Source organism: Vulpes vulpes, chromosome 4, assembly GCF_048418805.1.
Source record: "Vulpes vulpes isolate BD-2025 chromosome 4, VulVul3, whole genome shotgun sequence".
NCBI lineage: Eukaryota > Metazoa > Chordata > Mammalia > Carnivora > Canidae > Vulpes > Vulpes vulpes.
In genome coordinates, this window is record NC_132783.1 from 109,305,570 (window position 1) to 109,328,520 (window position 22,951).

A 22,951-nucleotide genomic window follows, 5' to 3' on the forward strand; every position below is an offset into this window, starting at 1 on the left:
TACAGCCCCCACTTATTAGCTGGTGGGTCTCAGAGCCTCAATCTCCTTATCTTTTAAATGAGGATAATTATGGTACCGACCTCATGGTTTTACAGAACTGAAAGAGCAAAAGCATATGTTAGCCCAGTACCTTTAAAATAGTAAGCTCTTGAGAAATGCCAGCTGCTTTTATTATGAGACAGTTGTGAGGGGCAATGTATTCTTTTTTGCAGTTGAAATGTTCAACAATGTTGATATTACAAAGTCTTTCTTTTATGAAATGATGACAGTGCATAATAGTAGTGGGTTTTGATGACCTTATCTGGAAAAATGAAGGGTTGGCATCCTTAAGTTTGCCCTTCAGGAGTAAATGTAGATAACAATATCTTCCAGACAATATTGTTATGAGAATTAGAGAGAGGGGATCTCTGGGTGGCTCAGCAGTTCAGTGCCTGCCTTTGGCCCAGCGCTTGATCCTGGAGACCTGGGATCAAGTCCGCGTCAGGCTCTCGGCATGGAGCCTGCTTCTCCCTCTGCCTATGTCTCTGCCTCTCTCTCTCTATGTCTATCATGAATAAATGAATAAAATCTTAAAAAAAAAAAAAGAATTAGAGACCCACACAGGTGGGCTGAGATGGAACTCCATGCTTCTATCTATAGCAGCTCTGTCTTTTAGAAATATAATGTGAGGCACATACAGCACTGAAAGTTTTATGGTAGCCATATTAGAAACTTCAAAAGTAATGTGTGAAATTAATTCTAAAAAATGTTTAAAAAATTTTCCCATTAAGTCTTTTTTTTTTTTTTAAATTTTATTTATTTATTCATGAGAGACACACACAGAGAGGCAGAGACATAGGCAGAGAGAGAAGCAGGCTCCATGCAAGGAGCCTGATGTGGGACTCCAGGATCACACCCTGGGCTGAAGGCAGGTGTGCTCAACCACTGAGCCACTCAGGGTCCCCCACTAAGTCTTTATGATCTGGTATGTTTTATACTTACAGCACATCTCAATTTGGACCAGGTGCATTTCATGTAATCAGTAACCACAAGAGGCTGAAGGCCACCCTGTTGCACAGCATAGTTCTGGAGAGTATCAGAAGCAAAGCTATAGAGAGAGACAGATTTCTTTTCTTTTCTTTTCTTTTCTTTTCTTTTCTTTTCTTTTCTTTTCTTTTCTTTTCTTTTCTTTTTTCTTTTCAGAGAAATACCCTTTTATTTATTTTTATTTTTATTTAAATTCAATTAATTAACATATAATGTATTATTGGTTTCAGAGGTAGAGGTCAGTGATTCATCAGTCTTACACAACACCCAGTGCTCATCACATCATGTGCCCTCCTTAATGTCCATCACCCAGTTACCCCATCGCCCCACCTCTTCCCCTCCAGCAACCCTCAGTTTGTTTCCTATGATTAAGAGTCTCTTATGGTTTGTCTCCCTCTCTGATTTCGTCTTGTTTTATTTTTTCCTCTCTTCCCCTATGATCCTCTGTTTGGTTTCTTAAATTCCACATATGATAATTGTCTTTCTCTGATTGACTTATTTTGCTTAGCATAATACATTCTAGTTCCATTCACGTCATTGCAAACGGCAAGATTTCATTTTTTTGATGATGGCTGGGTAGTATTCCATTGTATATATATATATATATATCACATCTTCTTTATCCATTCATTGAGATACTGATTTCAACTCTTCCCTTCCCAAGACTGAATCTTTTAAAAATGCAAAATCAAGCTATGAAAAGCATCTTTCAAATTCATTTTACTTTCTTTGGGATGTCTTTTTTTTTTTCAAATACTCCGTATTGGTCTCTGGGTGAGCCTGGATGTGGGATGTAGATTTTTTTCTTTTTGTCTGTGACCAGCAGTTCTAGCAGGAGAGTACTTTCTAATTTTGGAATAATATAAACCACTTATTAAGTGTCCGGTACAGTGCTAAGTGACTTATGTGTATTGCTTTATCTATTTATTTTTATTGCTTTATTTAAAACTCACAATGACCCTGTGAAATAGGTTCTATTATGCCATTTTTTTACAGTTGGAAAATAGAGGCTTAGAGAAGTTAAGTAACTTGTGTAAAGTCACACAGCTGGGAAATGGCAGGGAAACCTCATCTCACTGAATTTGAAGTCAGCATCTATACTGATGAGCTTTTATGCCATTCTTTATCATTAGCAAATTACACAGTTAGGATTCAAATTCACCTCTGACTCCCAAGTTGTTCCATATAATCACTCTGATGCCACAGGTTTCTCAATTTATTTTTTATTTATTTTTTATTTATGATAGTCACACACACAGAGAGAGAGAGGCAGAGACACAGGCAGAGGGAGAAGCAGGCTCCATGCACCGGGAGCCCGACGTGGGATTCGATCCTGGGTCTCCAGGATCGTGCCCTGGGCCAAAGGCAGGTGCAAACCGCTGCGCCACCCAGGGATCCCAGGTTTCTCAATTTAAAAGGGAATAATAGTTGTCACTTTGCAGGGTAATTTTGAGGATTAAATGGGCTAATTTACTTGCATATCTGTACTGGAAATGGAAGTGCTTTGTCTTACTATGGGAGCTCTAGTTCTGGGCTTTTACTAGAGGCTTACGATCTGGTTACCATAAATTTTTGTATCCTTTAGTGACATTCCCAGGGAGTGTGACCCCAGTGCCTGGCACAAAAGGCCAAGAAGTTGGAAAATCTGGGATGACACCATGGACTCAGGACACTTAGTTCCAGTAGGGGCGTCTCTCTCGGAAGGGCTGAGAAACTTTGGGCAAGTCCCTTCTCTACAAACCATGGGAACAGGCCCGGAGGGGAACTGAATTCTTTCCCAGCTCTGATCCTTCTCTGTGCCTGCGCATCCACACACACACACACACACACACACACACACACACACACACACCCCACAGGCGCACTGTTTAAAGGCCCAGCACATCAACCATATGACTGCAAATGCGCGCGGTGCTCTGTTCCCCAGTGGGCGGAAAACGCAGGGGTGGCCTTATTATGAATGAATATCGAGCAAAAACCACAGGGTTGAAGCTTCAGAGAGAAGTCACTATGGTGACCAAAGTAGAGAAAACGAGTGCGGGGCCCCCAAAGCCCTCCAAGGTCTCTTGCCTTTCATTCCAGAACTCTGCCGGGCTCCCTGCACCGCGGGCTCTGCTGCGTTAAGTGCCTCAAGGTCAAGGGAACAAAGAGAGGACGACAACTAAATTGGTTTGTCTGTTCCCTTCTTCGTCAGCATTCACCGACGAGGGTGGAGTGGGCTGAGCCTGGAAGGAATTGGGATTTGGATACTGGAGCCAACTCCTACAGAAGGGGGTCACCTCTGAAGGTTCACTGACGGGTGGGGTGGGGTGGGGTCAGGAGCGGTGCCACCTCCAATTCGATGCACCTGACACTCAAGCCTCCGCTTCTTCCGGAGAATTCCTTACAATCATTCAGAGTGCCTAAAAATTTTTTTCTGGGACTTGCTTCTTGCCTTCACCCAGCAAACACACCAGAGTAAAATATGATGTGTTGTGACCCAAAGGAGAATGGTAACTGCAGGATGGTGAAGCGTCTGGGTTCTAGGATGCAGACTCTCTTATCCTTCCTCCCACGTTCGATCCTGGGCAACCCTCTCAACCTGCAACAGCGCGCTACTGTCCAGCGATTCCGTGTTTGGAATCCTCCCATTGCATAGCTACCCTGGCCCTAGTTTATTCACTCAGTTATATATTTATTCGGTAAAGTAAGGATTTAAACATTTCTTAAATACATGCTCATTACAGGAAAATGAGAAAATTGGGATAACTCGGACATGCAGATGAGCAAAAAGAAAAGAAAACCCACATTGATTCTACCCCCCAGAAATAACTATTCACTTAGTTAGTCATTTGCTTATGAATTCTACGAATATTTTTCGAAAGCCTGCTATGTGTCAGGCACTGTGCTCCAGGAGAGAGGTGTAGTGATGAACAAGTCAGACATCACAAGGTTTTTTGTTTTGTATTTTGTTTTCTATTTATAGCTATACACACATTCCTTCCTAAAAAAAAACTTGGCTGTTTTAAAAACAAACAAATACAAATGAAATAGAGAGTAGGAATTTGGCATAAAAATGAACCAAAGCAATTTAGAACTGTATTTGCATATGTAGTCAGAGGAATGGCTGGGAGTAAACACTGAAATAGCTGCTTGGAAGTGAAAAGCCATGAGATAAATGCTGAGACTAGTGCCTGGCCCCCAGCTTCTGGCTCAGAATTTACATTGGATGCACCAAATTACTTCCATGCTCCTACCCAGACCTCTAGAGCTCTAGGAGGGATAAAAAGAACTGTTATCACCTCACAGACATGATTCGACTTAATGTTAAATTTCATATCAACTATTTGAGTCATTTTGATTTCTTAAAAAAGATTTTATTTCTATATTTGAGAGAGAGAGAGCACAAGCAGGTGGAGGCACAGAGAGGGAGGGAGAAGCAGGCCCCCCACTGAGCAGAGAGCCCCATTCAGGGCTCTATCCCAGGACCCTGAGATCATAACCTGAGCCAAAGGCAGACGCTTAATTGACTGAGCCAACCAAGTGCTGCATGATTTTTATTTATGTATTTATTTGAGAGAGAGAAGAGAGAGAGAGAGAAAGAACACAAGTAGGGGGGAGGGATAGAGAGAGAAAGAGAGGGACAAGCAGACTCCCTGCTGAGTGAGGAGTTCAACATGGTGCTGGATCCCAGGACCCTGAGATCATGACCTGAGCCAAAGGAAGACGCTTAACTGACTGAGCCACCCAGGCGCTTGCACAGCAACTATTTGAGGTAGAGATGATGATCATCATTCCTATCTTACAGATGAGGAACCTGAGACGGAGAGAAACTGTCATAATATAGGAGCAATTCTATCAAAATGATTTTGAGGTAGAGGCTTTTCAAGGTTGGCTCTCATATCACATATATCTCTTTAGCTGAGGTTCTCAACTGGTTTTCAGAAAAGCTTCACTTGAGGTTATCAGAGCAAACGATAGTCTTCCTAGAGAAAACACAGGAGCTCTTTGTAATCAATGAGCAAATAGGTATTGTTCTCTGATACCTATTTTTTTTTTTAATACTCTTTACACCCAATATGGGACTTGAATTCACAATTCTGAGATCAAGAGTAGCGTTCTCCCCCCAACAGAGCCAGCCAAGTAACCCATCTGATACCTATTCTTACTAGAGGTATGACCTTGGGCAATTTGCTTAACCTCTCTGTGCCTTACTTTCCTAAACTGTAATGGTAATAATTACGGAATGTACGTCATAAGGATGAAACACCATTTAGTTGATTTAATGCCTGATAGGAAATAAGCACATGATAAAGATTAAGAATCATTACTTGGATAAGCACTATTGTAAGGAAGCTATAAAATTAGAGTCTTTACAAGATTCTTATAATCTAAGAGCTGCCACATTTCAAATGGTAGGAGAACCCAACTGAGAGAAATATGAAGTAAATAAATGTTCTTAGGATTTTTTTTTTTTTTTTGAGAGGGTAGGTACAATCAGGGGAGTTTAGAATCTAGTCAGGTTTAACCTGTAGGCTTTGAACTAGAAGGCTAGACAAAAAATGCACACTGATATGCCACTTATCCAAGGATCCTGTCCCAGGGGATGGTGAAGGAAATGGAAGAAATAGCCAAGAAATCAAAGTTGCCAAGAGCACATTCTTTGGAGACTGACAGGCCCAGTTCCCATCCTAATCCTATCTCCAGCTCTGGAGGCTTTCTTTGACCTCTCTGAGGCTCCCTTTCCTTTTGGGTTGTTGTGAGGATCAGCGTCCATCTCTGCAAAACACGCAGCATGGATTCTGGCCAACCATCACAGCTTGCCCAGGACTGTACCACTTTGAACACTGAATGTCCTACATTTCAGAAAACCCTTCAGCCCCAGGCAAATTGAGATGGTCAGCCTAGAACCATTCCCTCCAAAGTAGTGTCCATTTTTAAGTAATTTTGTTGACATGGCAGCTGTTGAAAATATACAAAGAAGGGAGGGGCAGCATGTGAAAAAACACCCAAGACTGTAGAGGAAGATGTCTCAGGACAGTGCCCATCTTTGATGTGCCTTGGTACAAGAAAAGTCAGAGAGAAATGGAGCTAACCTTTGATCCTGGCTCATCTGGCTGCTGTCTCTACCTCTGCTTCACACATAGTAAATACTCACTAAATGATTAGATCAATGATGGCTCTCCCTATGGGGATTGTTCTCAATATTAGGATCGACCTTTGTAATATGATGGCCTCTTTCACCAGCCTGTCTGAGATGAAGATCTGTTACTAGGAGGCAGGTGGTATGGGTTATAAAGCATCCATATGGAACAAGACACTTTAACAGAGTCTATGGATGAGTATATGGGGGGGGGGGGGGAAGATTTAGGAAAACATCTCTAATATTTTTCCTTTTCATTTTTTTAAACCTTTGAGTTGTATGGTAATCAGCTCCCAATGATCCCTGCCTCTTGGAACTCATGCCATTGTATAATCTTCTCGCCTTATGCTTTGGGCTGGATCTAGTTAATATGCTTCTGAAGAGAACATAGCACAAGTGATGAGATGCCTATTCTGAGATTAGGATATAAAAGACTATGACTTCTCTCTTGCTTGCTCCATTTCTCTCTGACTTTTCTTGTATGCTTGCTCTGATGAAGCAAGCTATAAATCGTGAACTGTACTATGGAGAAGCTCGTGTGGCAAAGAGGTGAGGGCAACCTCTGGTCAAAAGCAACCAAGGAACTAAACCCTGCCAAGAATCATGTGAGTGAGCTTGGAAGTGGGCCATTCCCTAGTCAAGCTTTCAGGTGAGACTGTAGCCCCTGCTGGCATGTGGATTTCAGTTTTGAGAGAGACCCTAAACAAAGGATCCAGCTAAACTATGCCTGAATTTCTGCCCATAGACACTGTGATAAAATACATGTATAATGTTTCAGACACTAGCTGTAATAGATAACATCTATCTATATACAGAAAATCACATATAAATGCATGGCTTGATGAAGTTTTATAAGCTGAACATACCTGTGTAACCAAAGGTAGATGAAGAAATAGAAAATTATCAGAATCCTAGAAAACTCCACTCATATTCCTTTTTAGTCATTAGCTGAAATGTCCCCCTTCCCTGGGCAAAAATGACTTCTATTCTAACTTCTAACAGCATAAATTTGTTTTGCTTGTTTTGGTACTTTATGTAAATGGGATCACACACTATGTAAATTGCTTCCAGCACATTCTCAGAGAGATCCCTTGATACATTGAGAACCACTGAGACACATGGAGAGAGAGCCAATGATTGACATGTTTGTCAGTAGTTATCCATTACAGTCTTTATCTGAGAGTAGGCGATCTGCTTTTAGAAGAGAAGTATTGGTTACTGGACAGAAATAGTCTTAGAATAGGAGAAACAATTCATTTAGCCATCATGGCTTTGCAGCCATGTGCTGTAAGTCAGTTCCTTTTGCCTTGAGTTTCTGATCCCCATGTTATTGTTTTAGAGATTTTATTTATTTATTTGACACAGAGAGAGAGGGTGCACAAGCAGGAGGAGCAGCAGGCAGAGGGAGATGGAGAAGCAGGCTCCCTGCAGAGTAGGGAGCCCAATGCAGGGCTCAATCCCAGGACCCTGGGATCACAACCTGAGCTGAAGGCAGATGTTTAACCAACTGAGCCACCCAGGCGCCCACCCCATGTCCAGATCATATAGTTAGAGGCCAACTGGGGAGTCACATACAGGTTCATTCATTTCTACTCTGAGTTTCTAGCCACAAAACTATAGTACCCTGCAAAGCTCAAGATCAAAGTCTGCTTGTGACAGTGAGAATCCACTTGAGTAGTCAGTTGCATTCCTTATCACTTCTGCTTTTCTATTCACCCATCTGTCCATTCATTTGATGATCTGTCCAATCAATTATCCATCTGCTATGCTCTGAATGTTTGTATGTCTCCAAAATTCATATGTTAAAATCCTAAACCCTCAAAGTGATGATACTAAGAGATGGGGGTCTTTGGAAGGTGGTTAGGTCATGAGGGTGGGCTTCTCATGAATGAGATTAATTTCCTTCTAAAAGAGGCCCAAGAGAGCTCCTTTGCCCCCTTCTGCCATGTGAGTATTCCAGATATCTGCAACCCAGAAGAAAGAGGGCCATCACTTAAAACACGCTGGCAACCTGATCTTGTATTTCCAGCCTCTGGAACTATAAGAAATATATTTCTGTTGTTTATAAGCCTGTTCTGTTGTTTATAATACCCAGTCTGTGGTGTTTTATTTTAGCAAACTGACTGGGCTAAGACACCATCCAACCTTCCAACAATCCATCCAACCCTCCATCCATTCATCTAACTATCCATCTAGTCCCAGATACCATGTGTGGCTATCCATTCCATAAATACCAAGGGCTTCTTCTATGCTGATTCTATGCCAGGAAGAGGCTGACTAGGATACGAAAGCTAGGTTCCCACTAGACTTGAAGCTCCCTGAGGGTAGAATCTCTTGTTTTTATGTGCGAGGTATATAAAATATGATTGGGCTCCTGTCTTCCTTTCCAACTCTATTTCACCTATCTATCTTCTTGCTCATTCCTTTTCAACCACACTGGTCTCTTTCTGTTTGTAGAATAAGCTAAGCCTTCTTTTGCCTTAGGACTTTAGCAATTGCTGTTCCTTTTGACCCAAATGTTCATCCAACAGTGTCAATAACTGGCTCCTTATCCTTTGCATTTTAGCAAAAAATGTCTTATCCTCAGAGGGACCTTTTCTGATCACCTTATTCTCTGCCCCTATGCTAGCAATAACTGCTTATCATCTCACCCTGTTTATTTCCTTTACGGCATTTCTCACAATCTGTAATCATCTTGTGTATTCATTGCCTATTTTCTAACTCTCTAATTAGAAAAATAAGCTCTAGGAGGCTGGCAACTAATTTTCTCATCTTCTTTCTGCATGCCTTCAGCCTGGCTAGCCCAGCAACTGACACATAGTAGGCTTTCAACATTTATTTGTTGAATAAATGGATGAAAGATGCATAACCAGATCCTCCCAATATTAGCAAGCTTGAAGAATAGTAGAAAATAAGCCTGAAATATAGAGGAGGAACAGAGAGGGCCTTGAAAAACAAGGTGAAGGGGGTTATATTTGATGTGAACATGGTGATGAGACTCTTCAGTGCAGGATGAAAATGGTGATTTAGAAGGAGGACTTGGTATGCCGCAATCTGCCATAAAACCTTAATTTAAGTGATTCACTGTAGCATCTTGCAATGAATTACTGCGAGAGTTAATCAGGTCCCAGGACCTGAATTGTATTCTTTTCCCTTCTGATAGATTATACAGTGTGGGAACTCAGCATGGCTCTAGGAGTTTCATAGAACTATATGTAATATTTAATTAATTGACTATGGTGAATTATAGACCAAGTGATCATGGTGAAAGCCCTGTAAGGTGAGATCCTTGTTCATTTACTGCAGGCATCTGGCTTGCAGGAGATAAATTATTTGTTCAATGAATGAGAGAGTGGAATAGTCATGCGCTTGACAGAGTTGGGTTAGATAGGATCTGCTGCTAGCTGTGTGACCTCTGAGATCTTTAACCTGGCTAAGGGTCAGTTTTCTCATCTGGAAAAGAAGGAGAAGACTTCGCTCAGAGGATTTTAAATGGGAGCTTATGGGAAAATCTCTGACAGAGTGGACACTTAGTAATTTAATTTCCTTCTGTTACTTTGGAGATGCTGAACCTGTACTGATGATGATTTCTTATCAGCTTTTCCCAAGAGCTCCGTGACTTAAAATAGAGCATATGGTAACACTTAGTTTTTGCCATTTTCAGTCCTTTTAGTGTAAACTTGAAATTCTGTCTCTGAAATTTACTAGCTAAGTGACCTTGGGCACTCTCTCTGTGCTTCAGCTTCTTTTTCTACAAAATGGGTATAATAATAGTACCTGTATCATAGGAGTAGTGTAAGGATTGAGATGGTATATTACCGGTTTGTACTAGGCCCTGAAAGGCAGCAGGTACTCAATAAATGTTAGCTGTAATTATTTAGAATTTAAGTTTTTTTTTAAAAAAATATTTTATTTGAGAGAGAGAGGCAGAGAGAGAGAGAGAGAGAGAGAGAGAGGGAGAGAGAAACAAGGAGGGGTAGCTGAAGAGGGAGAAGCAGGCTCCCCACTGAACAGGGAACCCAACGCTGATGCCAGGCTCCATCCCAGGACTCTGGGATCATGACCTGAGTTACCCAGGAACCCCTGGAATTTCATTTTTTACTCCCCTTAATGCTGTCAACTTTTCTCCCCTCCCTCCTGTCGGCATTCTCAATGCCTACAATCTCTTCTGGAGAATAAGCTGATTCTGCGGTGCAGTCCGAAATAATTGGGTTCGGTAGATTCTTCTAGACACGACAAATCGAGAGACTTAGAGTGGAAAGAAAAGTAGGAGCATTAAGACATGGAAGAGAGAGACTTTTTGAACCTGTCACATAGAAGAGGCCAGGAGAAGAAAAGGCTTAATCAAGGAAGCAAGTGCGTCCACTTTCTAGTGAATTTGGAGACAGCAAACAATATTCACATGTAAGTCCCCCCATGCCTCAGTACTCCTCTCTGGAATGTTCATCAGCTTCCCACAGTACGCACGGTGTCCCTCCTCTTGTCACGATTAGCATTTTCCTACTTTGAAATAAGTAGGTGCATTGTTCCTAGAAAGTGGAGAGAAGTCAAGGAAAACGCTCGCTGCGTGGGGGCTGGAGCGTCTGTCGCGAGGTTATGGAGAACGTCTTGCAACATCATTCTACCCCCAGCACCTAGCACAGTGCCTAGCTTAGCAGGAGCTCCCAACATGTGTCTAGAATGGTTTTCAAACTTCATTTGGCCTTGCCAAGGAGGCCTGTCGTGCCCACACGCGGCCGCCAGCAGGTCCGCGCCTAGAAATAACATTTATTCTAAGGACCTCCGCGCAGGGGTTCTTGGGAAGCTGCCCCCCTCCCGCATTTGCCTTGTTGCTCCTCCCCCCGCCCCCTCGCCCCCGGTCGCCTTTGAAAGAACTAGCGCGCCACGTGATTCTCTCCTTTCTCCCACCTCCGAAAGCCTGACTGATAATGGGCAAGAGCGTGGGCCAACCGTAAAGCGCTATTTCCCCTTGCAGCCAATAGAAAGAGGCGATGCGTGTGGGGCTCAGCTTTTGTGACTTCCCCCGTGCCCTCACGCCTCCTCCAAGGTTCAACATTTGACAACTCGTCCGGCCAATGAGAAGTTCCGACTGCGCCTGGGGGGGCGGGACCGGCCCGGCGATTGACGCCCCCGCCTGGCCAATGAGGGGCCGCACGGGCGGGAGGGGTGTAGGCCGGAGCCAATGGCGCGGTGCCAGTAACGAGCATCAGGGAAAGGGCGGGACGAAAGTGTTGAAGGGAGGGAGGGGAAGGCCCAGGGAACCGAGCCGCGCTGCCGCGGCCGCTGCACCCCGAGCTGGAGGAGGGAGAAGCCAGGAAGAAAATGGCGGCCGTGGCTGCAGAGGCGGCAGCGACTGCAGCGTCCCCCGGGGAGGGGGGCGCCGGCGAGGCCGAGCCGGAGATGGAGCCGATCCCCGGCAGCGAGGCCGGCACTGACCCCCTCCCGGTCACGGCGACTGAGGCGTCTGTGCCGGACGGCGAGGCCGACGGGCAGCAGCCCTCCCCTCGGGCCGACGAGCCGCCGCCGCCGCCGCCGCCGCCGCCGCCGCCGGGGGAGCCCGCCCGCAGCCCCGAGGCGGCGGGCCCGGAGCCGGAGGCGGAGGCGGAGGAGAAGCTGCCGGCCCGGGCGGCGGAGCCGGCGGCGGCCGCGCCTCCGGGGCCCGCCGACCTCCCGCCTGCCCCCGCCGCGCCGCCCGCGCAGCCCCCCGCGCCCGAGGAGCCGCCGCCGCCGCCGCCGCCGCCGCCCGCAGCCCCGGCGCTCGTGGACTCGGCGGTGTCGCAGCTGATCCCCGGCGCGGAGGTGCGGGTCACGCTGGACCACATCATCGAGGACGCGCTCGTCGTGTCGTTCCGCCTGGGGGAGAAGCTCTTCTCCGGGGTCCTCATGGATCTGTCCAAAAGGTACCGCGCCCGCCCCCAGCACGCCCCCGGGCCCGCTGGGTCCCCAGGGAGGGAGCGAGCCGCCGCGGCCCCCCCGCCCCGGCTGCGGCCGCCCGAGCCCTGGGTCCCGCGTGGGGCCGGCGCGCCAGGCCGCGGGAGCGCGGTCCCCGCCCCGGGTGGGCGCCCGTGAGCGCAGGTGTGTGGCCGGCGGCCGCGCGCACCTCTGCACCGCGCTCGGCGCGCCCACCCGGGGCTGGCGGGGCCGTGCCAGGCGCGGCAGCGGCGTGCGGAGAACCTGGTGCTGGGCGGGGGACGCTGCTCGAGGGGGCGCCTTTCCCCTTAAATTCACCTTTAACGAGGCTGGAGAAAGGGGTGTGCGCGTCGGGGTCCCCGAAAGGTCAGCTGTCATCCCTGGGGGGGGGGGGACTGCTGGTTAGCCGCGAACGTGTTGACTGTTACTCTCACCGTTAGAGCTAATTACCCCTTAGATAACTGCAGCGGGGAAGCACATTTGGCTAATTAAAGTGATAGTTTTAAGAAAGGCCTAAAGAAGAGAGAGGTTTTGGGGTTTTTTTGTTTTTTGTTTTTTTTGTTTTGTTTTGTTTTTTGCATTTTATAGTATCAAGATGGTATGGTATCGAAATGTCCAAATAATCGACTTCTGAACTGTAGATAACAGTTTATGTACGAAGGGCAAGAAGGTGGAATTCACCCGCAAGCCTTTGGCTTAGCACATTTTCATCGTTGATTTAAAATGTGTAGGGGCATTGCTTTAAACAGGTAAAGGAGGTATCCTAAGTCTAGAGTTAAGTTAACCTTTGTATTCTCTTCTTTTGCAGATATGAAGTGCAGAGACTCCCATTCACGGCTCTCCATTCTGTTTCCTGCAACAGCACACACTCTGATGGGTATCTCACCTGTTTGGAAATGGCTTACTTTAATATGTTTTATTTTATTTTTTTATTTTTAAAATTTATTTATTTGAGAAGAGAGCATTGAGCAGGGAGAGGGGCAGAGGGACAAGCAGATTCCTCACTGAGCAGGTCTGGGGTGGGATCAACCCCTAAGACCCTGAGATCATGACCTGAGCTGAAGGCAGATGATTAAGGACTCAGCCACTGCAGGGGCCCCCAGTATGTCCCCCCCCCCCCATTATGTTTTATTTTTAACTCCTTGTTGTAGCATCAAAGACACCATCTTTTTCCCATTTGGAGGCCAGTGGGGGAGGGAGGGAGGGAGGGAATTTAATATACATGCGGGAAGGCAGTTAGAGGGCAGGAGAGACCTGAGAAAATAAAAAAAATATAAAAATACACATTGAAGTAGGGCCCTTGGGCAGGGAAGAAGATGGGAGCCTTTATAATTATTATTATTGTTTTTTAAGATTTATTTGGGAGAGATCACAAGTGGGTGAAAGGGAGAGAAGAATATCCAAGGAGACTCCTTCCTTCATAGCAGGGAAGCCCCCTCACCTCCCCAGTTTATCTCACAAACCATGAGATCAGGACCTGAGCTGAAACCAAGAGTGGATGTTTAACCGAGTGAGCTACCCAGTGCCCCACTTCTTTTTTTTTTTTTTCCAGGTTTTATTTTTTATTTATGTATTTTAGAGAGCAAGCATGAGCGGGGGAGGAGAGAATTGGAAGGAGAGAATCTTAAGCAGACTCTTCACTGAGTTCGGAGTCTTCTCATGTCCCATGAGATCCTGAGCTGAAACCAAGTCCTTCGGTTAACCAATAGAGCCATCCAGGCACCCCAACAATTATTTCTGTACATTGTTTAACCTCAAAAGCTTTTTTTAGTTTTCTTTCCTTTTTTTTTTTTTTTTTTTGAGAATTTTGGATTAGGACCTTTGTACTTATGTTTTCATAGTTAGAAAGCAGAATGAGACCAATGTGCTTCCTACTGATGTATTTAATAGTGAAGGAGAGAGAGACTCAGTAGTGTGTATGCTATTGAATCAAACAGAAGTGAAGGCCAGTGATTGTGTGAGAATCTGGATTTCAAATCTGCAAAAGGAAGGTGTAAAAGGTAAGTTGTTCCTGGAAGTGAAACGGATAGTTCTTTCCTCTGTTGAGGCACTCATTGTGTTGGTGTTTTATTTTTTAAAATTTTCTTTGATAGGAAATGGCAGTTTATTTTTTGACTTTTGTTCTACTTTGCCAACCGTGCTTCTTACACCAGTTCTTTGGTTGAAGGAGCTATTTTTATTATGAACCTTTTGCATTTTAATGTTAGGAGGTGAAAGGTCTGTGTCATTAAAATCTTTTGTGAAAGGTCAAGGAAATCCTGTTACCTTTTCATTCAACTATTATTTATTGATCACATCTGCGTGTAAGGCACCCTCTTAGTATTTTGAATATTACAAGATGTGGTCCCTGCCTCTGGAAGTTTCTATGTGGGTGGTAACCACATTGTGGAATTGGTGAAGAAAAACAGTGTCTTTAAAATTTAGCACTTGAAGGAATTATCGGACTAATGAATGACTAGTTGGTTATTTTTTATTTTTTTTTTGTAATACAATGGAAAACAGATCTGCCCATATATTTTGTAATCTGTGCTTTACCTTGATTGAATACTCGATGCGCAGTTTTGGGGTTAACTGATAATCCAGTAGATGCTCTAGATTGTACCACGATTGTGACTACAGTAATCAGCTGCTTTAAAAACAGTTTGCATCATATTCGAATTGGCCATATAATGAAATCTTTGGGTAAAAATAATAAGAGCTTCCTATTATGTACCAGGCATTGTACCACTTGCTCTAGTCTTTATAACTCTTGGTATTTTTCATTTAAATAGGAGGAAATTGAAGTTCATTTAATTTGGCCAGTAATTGAGCTTACAAATGGCAAAGTAAGGATTCAAATGTAGGTTGATCTGATTCTAAAGCCTGTACTTCTACGTTCATGTTAGAAAGTTGGGCTGACAAATTTTCTTTTAAATAAACTGCATATTTCTGAACTTTAGTGCCTATCCTGATATCAGTAGCTGTACGGGATAATACAACTGGTATGGGTATTGGAGCAAATGGATTCTTTAGTCAGGTAATAGCCATGAGACCTTCTGCTCTGGAGCTTCCTCATTTCCTTAGCTTTAGCTGTGTATTGTAGAACACACAGCAGCCTCTGAAGTCATGATTCTTGCCTGTTCAGTGAGGTACTCAGGAAAGAATTAACATTTGGGAGACTATTAAGTGCTTCATGTATGCGTATGGTTTTCTTTAGTCTTAAAAAGGAAAAGGGCCAGTTACTGCCTTTTTGATAATTTCATTCTGGCATTATCCATGGTACAGAAATGTTTTTTAAAGTTGGAAGAGTTGTTCACTGTGTTCAGTCCTCATATACAGCTTGTCATATATATGGATTGCTCTAGACTCTGCCTTTTGCTTTTGTAAGCATTTAACATTCTTCACCTTCTATCATTGTAGTATTTTTAGCCTTATTTTTAGTTATTTGATTGAATAGCACATTTTTGAGGAGAGTCTTTTCATGGAGAAAAGGAACAGGACCCACGTAATTTAAAAGAAAAGAAAGTGATAGTACCACTTACCAAGTAGTAGCAGATTGAACTGGACAGAGTGTCAAGGTAGTTGGGGTCCAACTTCTGGTGCCACGCTCTCTAGTTAACACTATGACTTTGGGCAAATCTCCATGCCTCTTTGGGCTCCAGTCTCTCTAGTTCTTAGGAGGTTCATTCGATTTCAGGCAGTTCACAAACCCAAACAAGCAAATAAACTTCATGACTTGGTTTATGTATAGAGTGAGTAGGATGACCAGGTCCTATGGTTTTTCCTGTATCATCCCAGTTTGATTGTTACTTCCCCCTCATGTCTTCAAAGTAGCTTGCTTTGGTTACTATACAAATGACATGGTCACCCTAAAAATGAAGATACTTGAGTATCTGGTTAAAAATTTTATGTAGCATAGGATTTATTTATTTTTATTTTTTATTTTTAAATTTTTATTTATTTACGATAGTCAGAGAGAGAGAGAGAGAGAGAGAGAGAGAGAGAGAGAGAGGCAGAGACATAGGCAGAGGGAGAAGCAGGCTCCATGCACCAGGAGCCCGATGTGGGATTCGATCCCGGGTCTCCAGGATGGCGCCCTGGGCCAAAGGCAGGTGCCAAACCGCTGCGCCACCCAGGGATCCCCAGCATAGGATTTATTTGAAACTGAAAACACTTTTATGGCATTCTTTAGTTTATTCTAGGCTCCTCCTCTGTTGTTTTATACCCAGCTGTCTTAGGTAGTTTGAATTACCTGCCTACTCCTGAATTCATTAGGAATAGGTAAAGCCAATAATCTAATAGTAGCAGATAAAAGTAATCAGCTAACCCACAAATTTAGTTTGGTCTTCTTCCCTAACCTTAAACTTTTGAAATTTTGACAAACGTACATTTGTTTCTTCTTTAGCATGATAGAATTCACATTCCTTCAGGTTGCTAAACTGTCTTAATGATTATTTTAGAATAATCAGTGGTTGTACTGTAATTTTTTTGTTTTTATTATGGGAAATGAACCTCCATGTATGTATTATCCTTGCTCTGACATTTATCAACTATTAATCAAACTTGCTTCATCTTATGTCTACTTCACTGGATTATTTTGAAGCAAATCCTAAACATATTTCTTCATCATAAGAATTTTGGTATAGATGTCTGAAAAGTATTTTAAAGCCGTAATGTACTACTGTTATTGCAACTAAAATAATAACAGTGTTCCTTTCTATCATCCTACAGCGAGTCAGTGTTAAAATTTCAGTGTTTCAAAATTAACGTCTCAGTCAACATCTAAGTTTTGTTCAAATTAGGATCCAACTAAAGTTTATACTTTGTAATTGGTTGATAAGTTTCATGTTTTTCATCTGTAGTTCTCTTGCCATTATATTTTATTTCCTTGAAGTTGATTTGTTAAGCCATAGACTTAGGCAGAATTTTCCACATTTTGGATTTTTTTCCAATTGCATCCCATTAGATGAATTTCCATGAGTTTTAAAAATAGTTCTTTTCCTTCAGGAGCAGACTGAAGGGACAACCACCACAGCCCTCTGAGGGCCTCTTTAGAAAGCCTCTTGTCCCTTGTTTTGGGTCAGTAGAAATGATACGGATACCTCTTACCTGCTTGCACACTTGAGACCTATCCTTTAGCACACATTTCACTTTAATAATTACAAATATAGAAAAATTTAACCAGTCAGGATTATCTGCGAAGGGTAAATGTCTTCAGCCCTAGTTTCTGAAAAGGTATTTTTCAGCTCAGTCCGTACCTGAAGGGACAGTATTTACTGGGACTTATGGTTTCTGACTACACAGAGGGATAATTTCAACTATTTATTGCTGTTCTCTACATCTTGAAAAGTAGTTCTAAAACCACTTTGAAAACCTGAAAAATCTCTTGAATTCCATTTTTTTTTTGAATTCCATTTTTTTTTTGGATCTGATAAGAATTAAGGAGTCATGAAGTAAATGTTTATGCATAAAAACCCTTGTCATTTTAAGTTTTTGGTACATACTTTTTAAAGGTTGTAGCTAGTTATATTTCAGAATTGACCTTTTATAAATACATTTTGTGTGTATCTGTGGGGTACTGTTAAAGAGAATCGAGGGGATTTCTTTTAAAAAACTTCAGATTTCACTAAGTTCTTAAAATAATTTGTAGAAAAGTTACTTGTTTTTTAAGGAAATATAAACCAAGACAATGATTTTTTTTCTTTACAGAGACCATGAAACGTATGGTGCAATAGCTCTACTTTTGGTGGGAAAAATATACAGCCATTCTGGTGAAGCAGTGAGTAGTGGTATTAGTAGCATATACTAAGCATCCAGGTTGAGAATTTAGGTCCTCACATAGTGTGCTTGAATAATTGTGTTGAGTTGTACATATTTAAAACACATTTTTTTGTGTGATTATTCTGCTTTTATTCTAAGGTGTTGATAAAGGGTTCCCATAGTAAGCCCAGAGCCAAATGCCAATCACTTTCTGATCCAGACATTTAGGACACCCACTACTAAACCAGTGTATATGTTGTATTGAAAGAGTGCTCTCTTCCCTAGCATGTTGCACTGCAACGAATTGTTGGACATTAAAAACTTAGTTTGAGTGTAAAAATCCTGTAACAAACATCATGGTATTAAAAACAGATTTTAAAACTAAATTTTATAAACTAGATAACTAGATACTGTAAACACAAACTATGCCAGGCATGTTTTAATGGACTTGGGGTTTCTAATGAGGTTAATTTTCAGCCTTTTAATGTAAGACAGACCATACTTCACTGTGTACTGTTTTAAAGCAAAGTTCTTGATAAAACTATATTTAAGCTTCCTAAGATCCATTTTTCTCTGGGGAACTATTAAAGGGTTTGTGCAATATGTATTCATCTTCTCTGTTATGGTGGAGTTAATGTCACACTGATAAAAAATGAAAGATGTTCTTAGTACTTATTTGTGTCTATGAAGTGCATCCTATTTCTTGATATTTATTGGCCCTATTCTCCCTAAATTCCCAGATTAATTTAGGCACACATTGTCAGCAAAACAGAGCTTGCTCTAGTGGCAGATCTTGCGACAAAGTAAGTGGAGGTTAAGTTACACTTTGGGTGAATTTAATATAGAATGTTTTTGCTAAATACTTTGGTCAGTGATCCTGTAAACAAATGTGCTTAAGATTTCTGAGCTCTACTCCAATTTGCAGTTTTAACCAAGATGATTCTGATGCAGGGTGATTCTTGTACCATATTTGGAGATAAGTAATTTTTAGGGAGTAGCTTTGCCAAAATAGGGCCATAAATTTGTTAAACCTATCTTAAAAGTTACTGGTTAATTTTGATTGGGATGTAATTACAAAGTAAGCAATACATATGGGGATGGGCCACTTGGGTGGCAGATCCAGATCCTTATTATAGAACTGGTAATTAGACTTGCAAATAGGTTTCTTAAATCTGGTTGCCTACTAGGAATTTAGTAGTTCATAACTTTCATCTTTTTCCCTTGGACCGATTTTATACAGTCACCTTACAATAGAATAGTGTTTTTCAGCCATTTAAAACTCATAATTGAGTATTTGATATTTAATTTTCACTTTCTGCATATTCTCACCATATAGGAAGGTTGCCATATATGGCACTATATAACACTATATGTTTCTCTCTTAAACTAGGCACTGGGCCAACCCCCTTGTTTATATTGTTTTCAGTTACTCTCTGGGAAATCCAGTGATGTAAATTCCGCTAATCCCCATTTCACAGATAAAGACACTGAGGCTCAGATTAAGTAAATTGCCCCAAGTTATATTTTATATTTATATTAAAATATAAGATATTAGTGGGAAAAGATGCCCTTTTTTGAACAATATGCAGTTCTTTAAGATTTGAAAACAATCTTATTCCAAATCTAATATACTTCTATTTTTACCATTCTCATTTAGCTTAAGATTTTAAGGAGGAGTTACCTTGGTAGGTAGAAATGATAAATAAACTCCTTGTTACTCTCTCAACCAGGCAATAGCTGCTTTTGAAATATGAATAGCTCATCAGTTCAATTTAGTGAACACTTTGGGCATTTTTGGAAGTGGGGTTTTTCTTCATATATGGTTCTGAGATGTTTTGCCTTGGTTGGCCTGGCCCTGGCAACAGTGGAGTCCACTTGAGAGAGAAATCAGAAAATATCATATTTGAGTCTCCCTGAGCACAGGATCAGCATTTAAGTGCTGGCTGGCTGAATTGGAAAATAATTTAAAGACTGAAACACTGTAAGTTTTTGAACAGCCTATTTTTGGTAAACTAGAAATCGAGAAATAGTTATTTTGAAAAAGTCTGTTGAGAAATAATTTAGGCCTCTGTATGGTGTGGACTCCATTAGACATAATACAAGAGAAATATTAAAAGTACTTAGAATTCGTAATAGAAACCTAGAAAATGTAATACTGCCTTTTGGTATCTTAGAGCCTAGACTAAGGGAATTCTGTTGAAGAATTTGTATTTACATTAATAATAGTTATAAAGTTATCTTCCGTACCTCCTTGCCCATTTTGATATCCGTAGTCCCTGCTGCAGATTGCTCTTGTAATACTTTGTTTTTAATTAAAAACATCACTCATATTCACTTACAGTTAATAAAATTGAATGCACCTTAATAATAGTTACCATATATTGTGCTTACTTACTGTGTACTAGGTTCTAAGGTGAGCAATTATGCATGTTCTTTTTTTTTTTTTTTAATTTATTTTAGAGCACACAAGTGCCCATGAGCAGGGGAGGGGCAAAAGGGGAGGGTGAGGCAGAGATTCTTAAGCTGACTATACTTCTTAAGCTGAGGTGGGGCTTAATCACCTGACCCTGAGAGCATGACCTGAGCCAAAACCAAGCCTCGACGCTTAACAGACTGAGCCACCCAGGTGCCCCTATTTATGCATATTCTTTTTTTTTTTAATAATTTTTTTAATTTATTTATGATAGTCACACAGAGAGAGAGAGAGAGAGAGGCAGAGACACAGGCAGAGGGAGAAGCAGGCTCCATGCACCGGGAGCCTGATGTGGGATTCGATCCCGGGTCTCCAGGATCGCGCTCTGGGCCAAAGGCAGGTGCCAAACCGCTGCGCCACCCAGGGATCCCTATTTATGCATATTCTTAATTAAACTATGATAATCCTTTGAAGTTACTGAACTACAATTCTGATATCCAAAAAGCTCTGAAAACTAAACTTTTAACTTTTTTGGTGGGAAAACCTAACTTGACTGAAATTATGTGCGATTATATATATCCCATTTAGTCTGAATGTTTTTTCATTTCCTTTTTTTTTTTTTTAAGTTTTTATTTATTCGGGACACTTAGGTGGCTCAGCGTCTGGGTATCTGTCTTTGGCTCAGGGCATGATCCCGGTCTGATGATCGAGTCCCACATCGGGCTCCTATTGAGGAGCCTGCTTCTCCCTCTGCCTGTGTCTCTGCCTCTCTCTGTGTCTCTCATGAATAAATAAATAAAATATTTTTTAATAAAAAATAAAAATTTTATTTATTAAAAATTATATTTAAAATTATATTTAAGTTTATAATATAATTAAAAATTATATTTATTAAAATTATTTATTTTTATTTTTAAATAAAAATATTTTATTTATTCATGAGAGACACAGGCAAAGACTTAGGCAAAGGGAGAAGTAGACTTCCTGCGGGGAGCCTGATGCAGGACCCTGGGATCCCGCCCCGAGCCAAAGGCAGATAGATGCTCAACCACTGAGCCACCCAGGCAGCCCTGTTTTTTTGTTTCATTGCTAAAGTAGTAATACGCTTGATGATAGGCTGCTTATTATCTCAAAAGCCAGAAAAATTCCGAATTCTGAAGCCTGTTTATCTCCATGGGAGAAATCAGCATGTAGACCTGTGAATTCCTCTACTTCATTAGTGGGGAGGTGGAGACAGAGGAGAGGGGTTAAGTAACTTGATGAAATGAAGGGAGGCGGCAGCAACAGCAGCTGCAGTAGCAGTAGCCCTAGTAGTGGTGGTGGTAGTGTGGTGGTGGTGTAGGAGTACCAGCAAAGAAGCGGCTTCGGGTTGGCTGCTCGGATTCATATGCTGGCTCTACTGCTTACTACCTGTTTGATGTTGGGAAGTTCGCTTACTCTCTCTCTAAAACGGGGTAGTATTAACACTTTACTAAAAGGGTTGTGGTGATTAAATGAGTTAATGTAAATAAGTATGTACTAAAATAGTTCCTGGCACATAGTAAGTGCTGTATGTATTAACTATTACAACTTTTAATAAGTAGTTCCCAAGTGGCAGAATTAATTAGTATGGGTTTACTTGACTAGCCACTCAACCTAAATCCTGTTGTACTGCAGTATGATCTAGATCTTTAAAATTCCTTGAAGTGATTTGTAGAAGCTTCAGGTAATACCTGAAGTATAACTTTCCCCTTTTAGTAAAGATGGATGACATTTATTATTTTACTAGGTAATGAGATAACAAGGAGATCCTTGCATAACGTATGGTATAGAATGTTTCTCAGTCTTTTCTACCCACTAACCCCTTGGGACAGATGGCTTGTGAGGAAGTTATAGGCTCTCTCATGAAGAAAAAGTTAGTCTCAGATAAATTTAGTCCTTACAGTGTTTCTGTTTTCTATATGCTTTTAAAACATTGAAAAGTGCTCCCCTTTGAGAATGACGCATTTCAAGTTAGCAAAAGGAAGATAATTTTGTGCTTTTCTTTGCATTTATTAGATGATAGGACTAGACTAGCATAGCTGAGCTTGGTTTTCTTTGTTTTTGGTTTGTTGTTTTTCGCTGAGCTTGTTTTTAACAGTGATTGAGACACTTTCAATCACATCACTGTATAATCAGAAGCCATCATTGGCCTCGTTGTAAGAGACTAGTGTTAACCATTCAACACACTCACACACCCTCATTAGCAGTGCTCTGCCTCATATGCACTCTTCAGCGTGCCTTCTCTTACTGCCAGATGGATTATCTTTATTTTATTGCTTGTTTAAGCCTCTGAATTCTTACCTGTCTCATGGAAAGGGGAATCAGGTTGCTGACTTCCGATTCCTAATGCTGCATCTGGTCATTTGTTAGTTTTTACCACACCTGTTCAGTATTTCAGTTTTTTAAACCAGCTGAAATTGGTTACCAACATTCAAAAATGTGTAACCACTCTTTACCACTCCCTGTTTCGCTTTTCCATAACTCTACCTGTGCCCTTCTAGGTGTGGTCCTTTTCCTGCAAAGCTCGTTGCCTGATCACTAATCCACAGTGATTCTTTTCCCTCTCAAGTTTCTTTTGGCAAGAAGGGTTACATTCTGGTCTTGCCTACTACTGAAGTTTGGTTCTAGGGCTGGGACTTAGTTTTATACTATCTGAATAATTAACATAGTTGTACCTGAATATAAATTTTCTGCTTAGTGGTACTTGAGAGGTGTTTGCT

General features: G+C 41.8%; 1 protein-coding gene across 9 annotated transcripts in view; it reads left to right on the forward strand.

Moving 5' to 3' along the window:
- The first annotated feature begins 11,420 nt into the window (after window positions 1–11,420).
- PWWP2A (PWWP domain containing 2A) overlaps window positions 11,421–22,951 on the forward strand; it is a 35,903-nt gene continuing 24,372 nt past the window's right edge. For 6 of the 9 annotated variants that reach the window (XM_072756730.1, XM_072756728.1, XM_072756727.1 and 3 more), the window contains exon 1: window positions 11,421–12,048. In XM_072756730.1, coding sequence (XP_072612831.1) covers window positions 11,471–12,048 — 578 coding nt within the window. In that variant the 5' untranslated portion in view covers window positions 11,421–11,470. Of the gene's footprint in view, window positions 12,049–13,592; window positions 14,059–17,746; window positions 17,817–22,951 lie in introns of those variants that run through there. The other 3 variants (XM_026007696.2, XM_026007726.2, XM_072756729.1) reach the window with 3 other exon arrangements.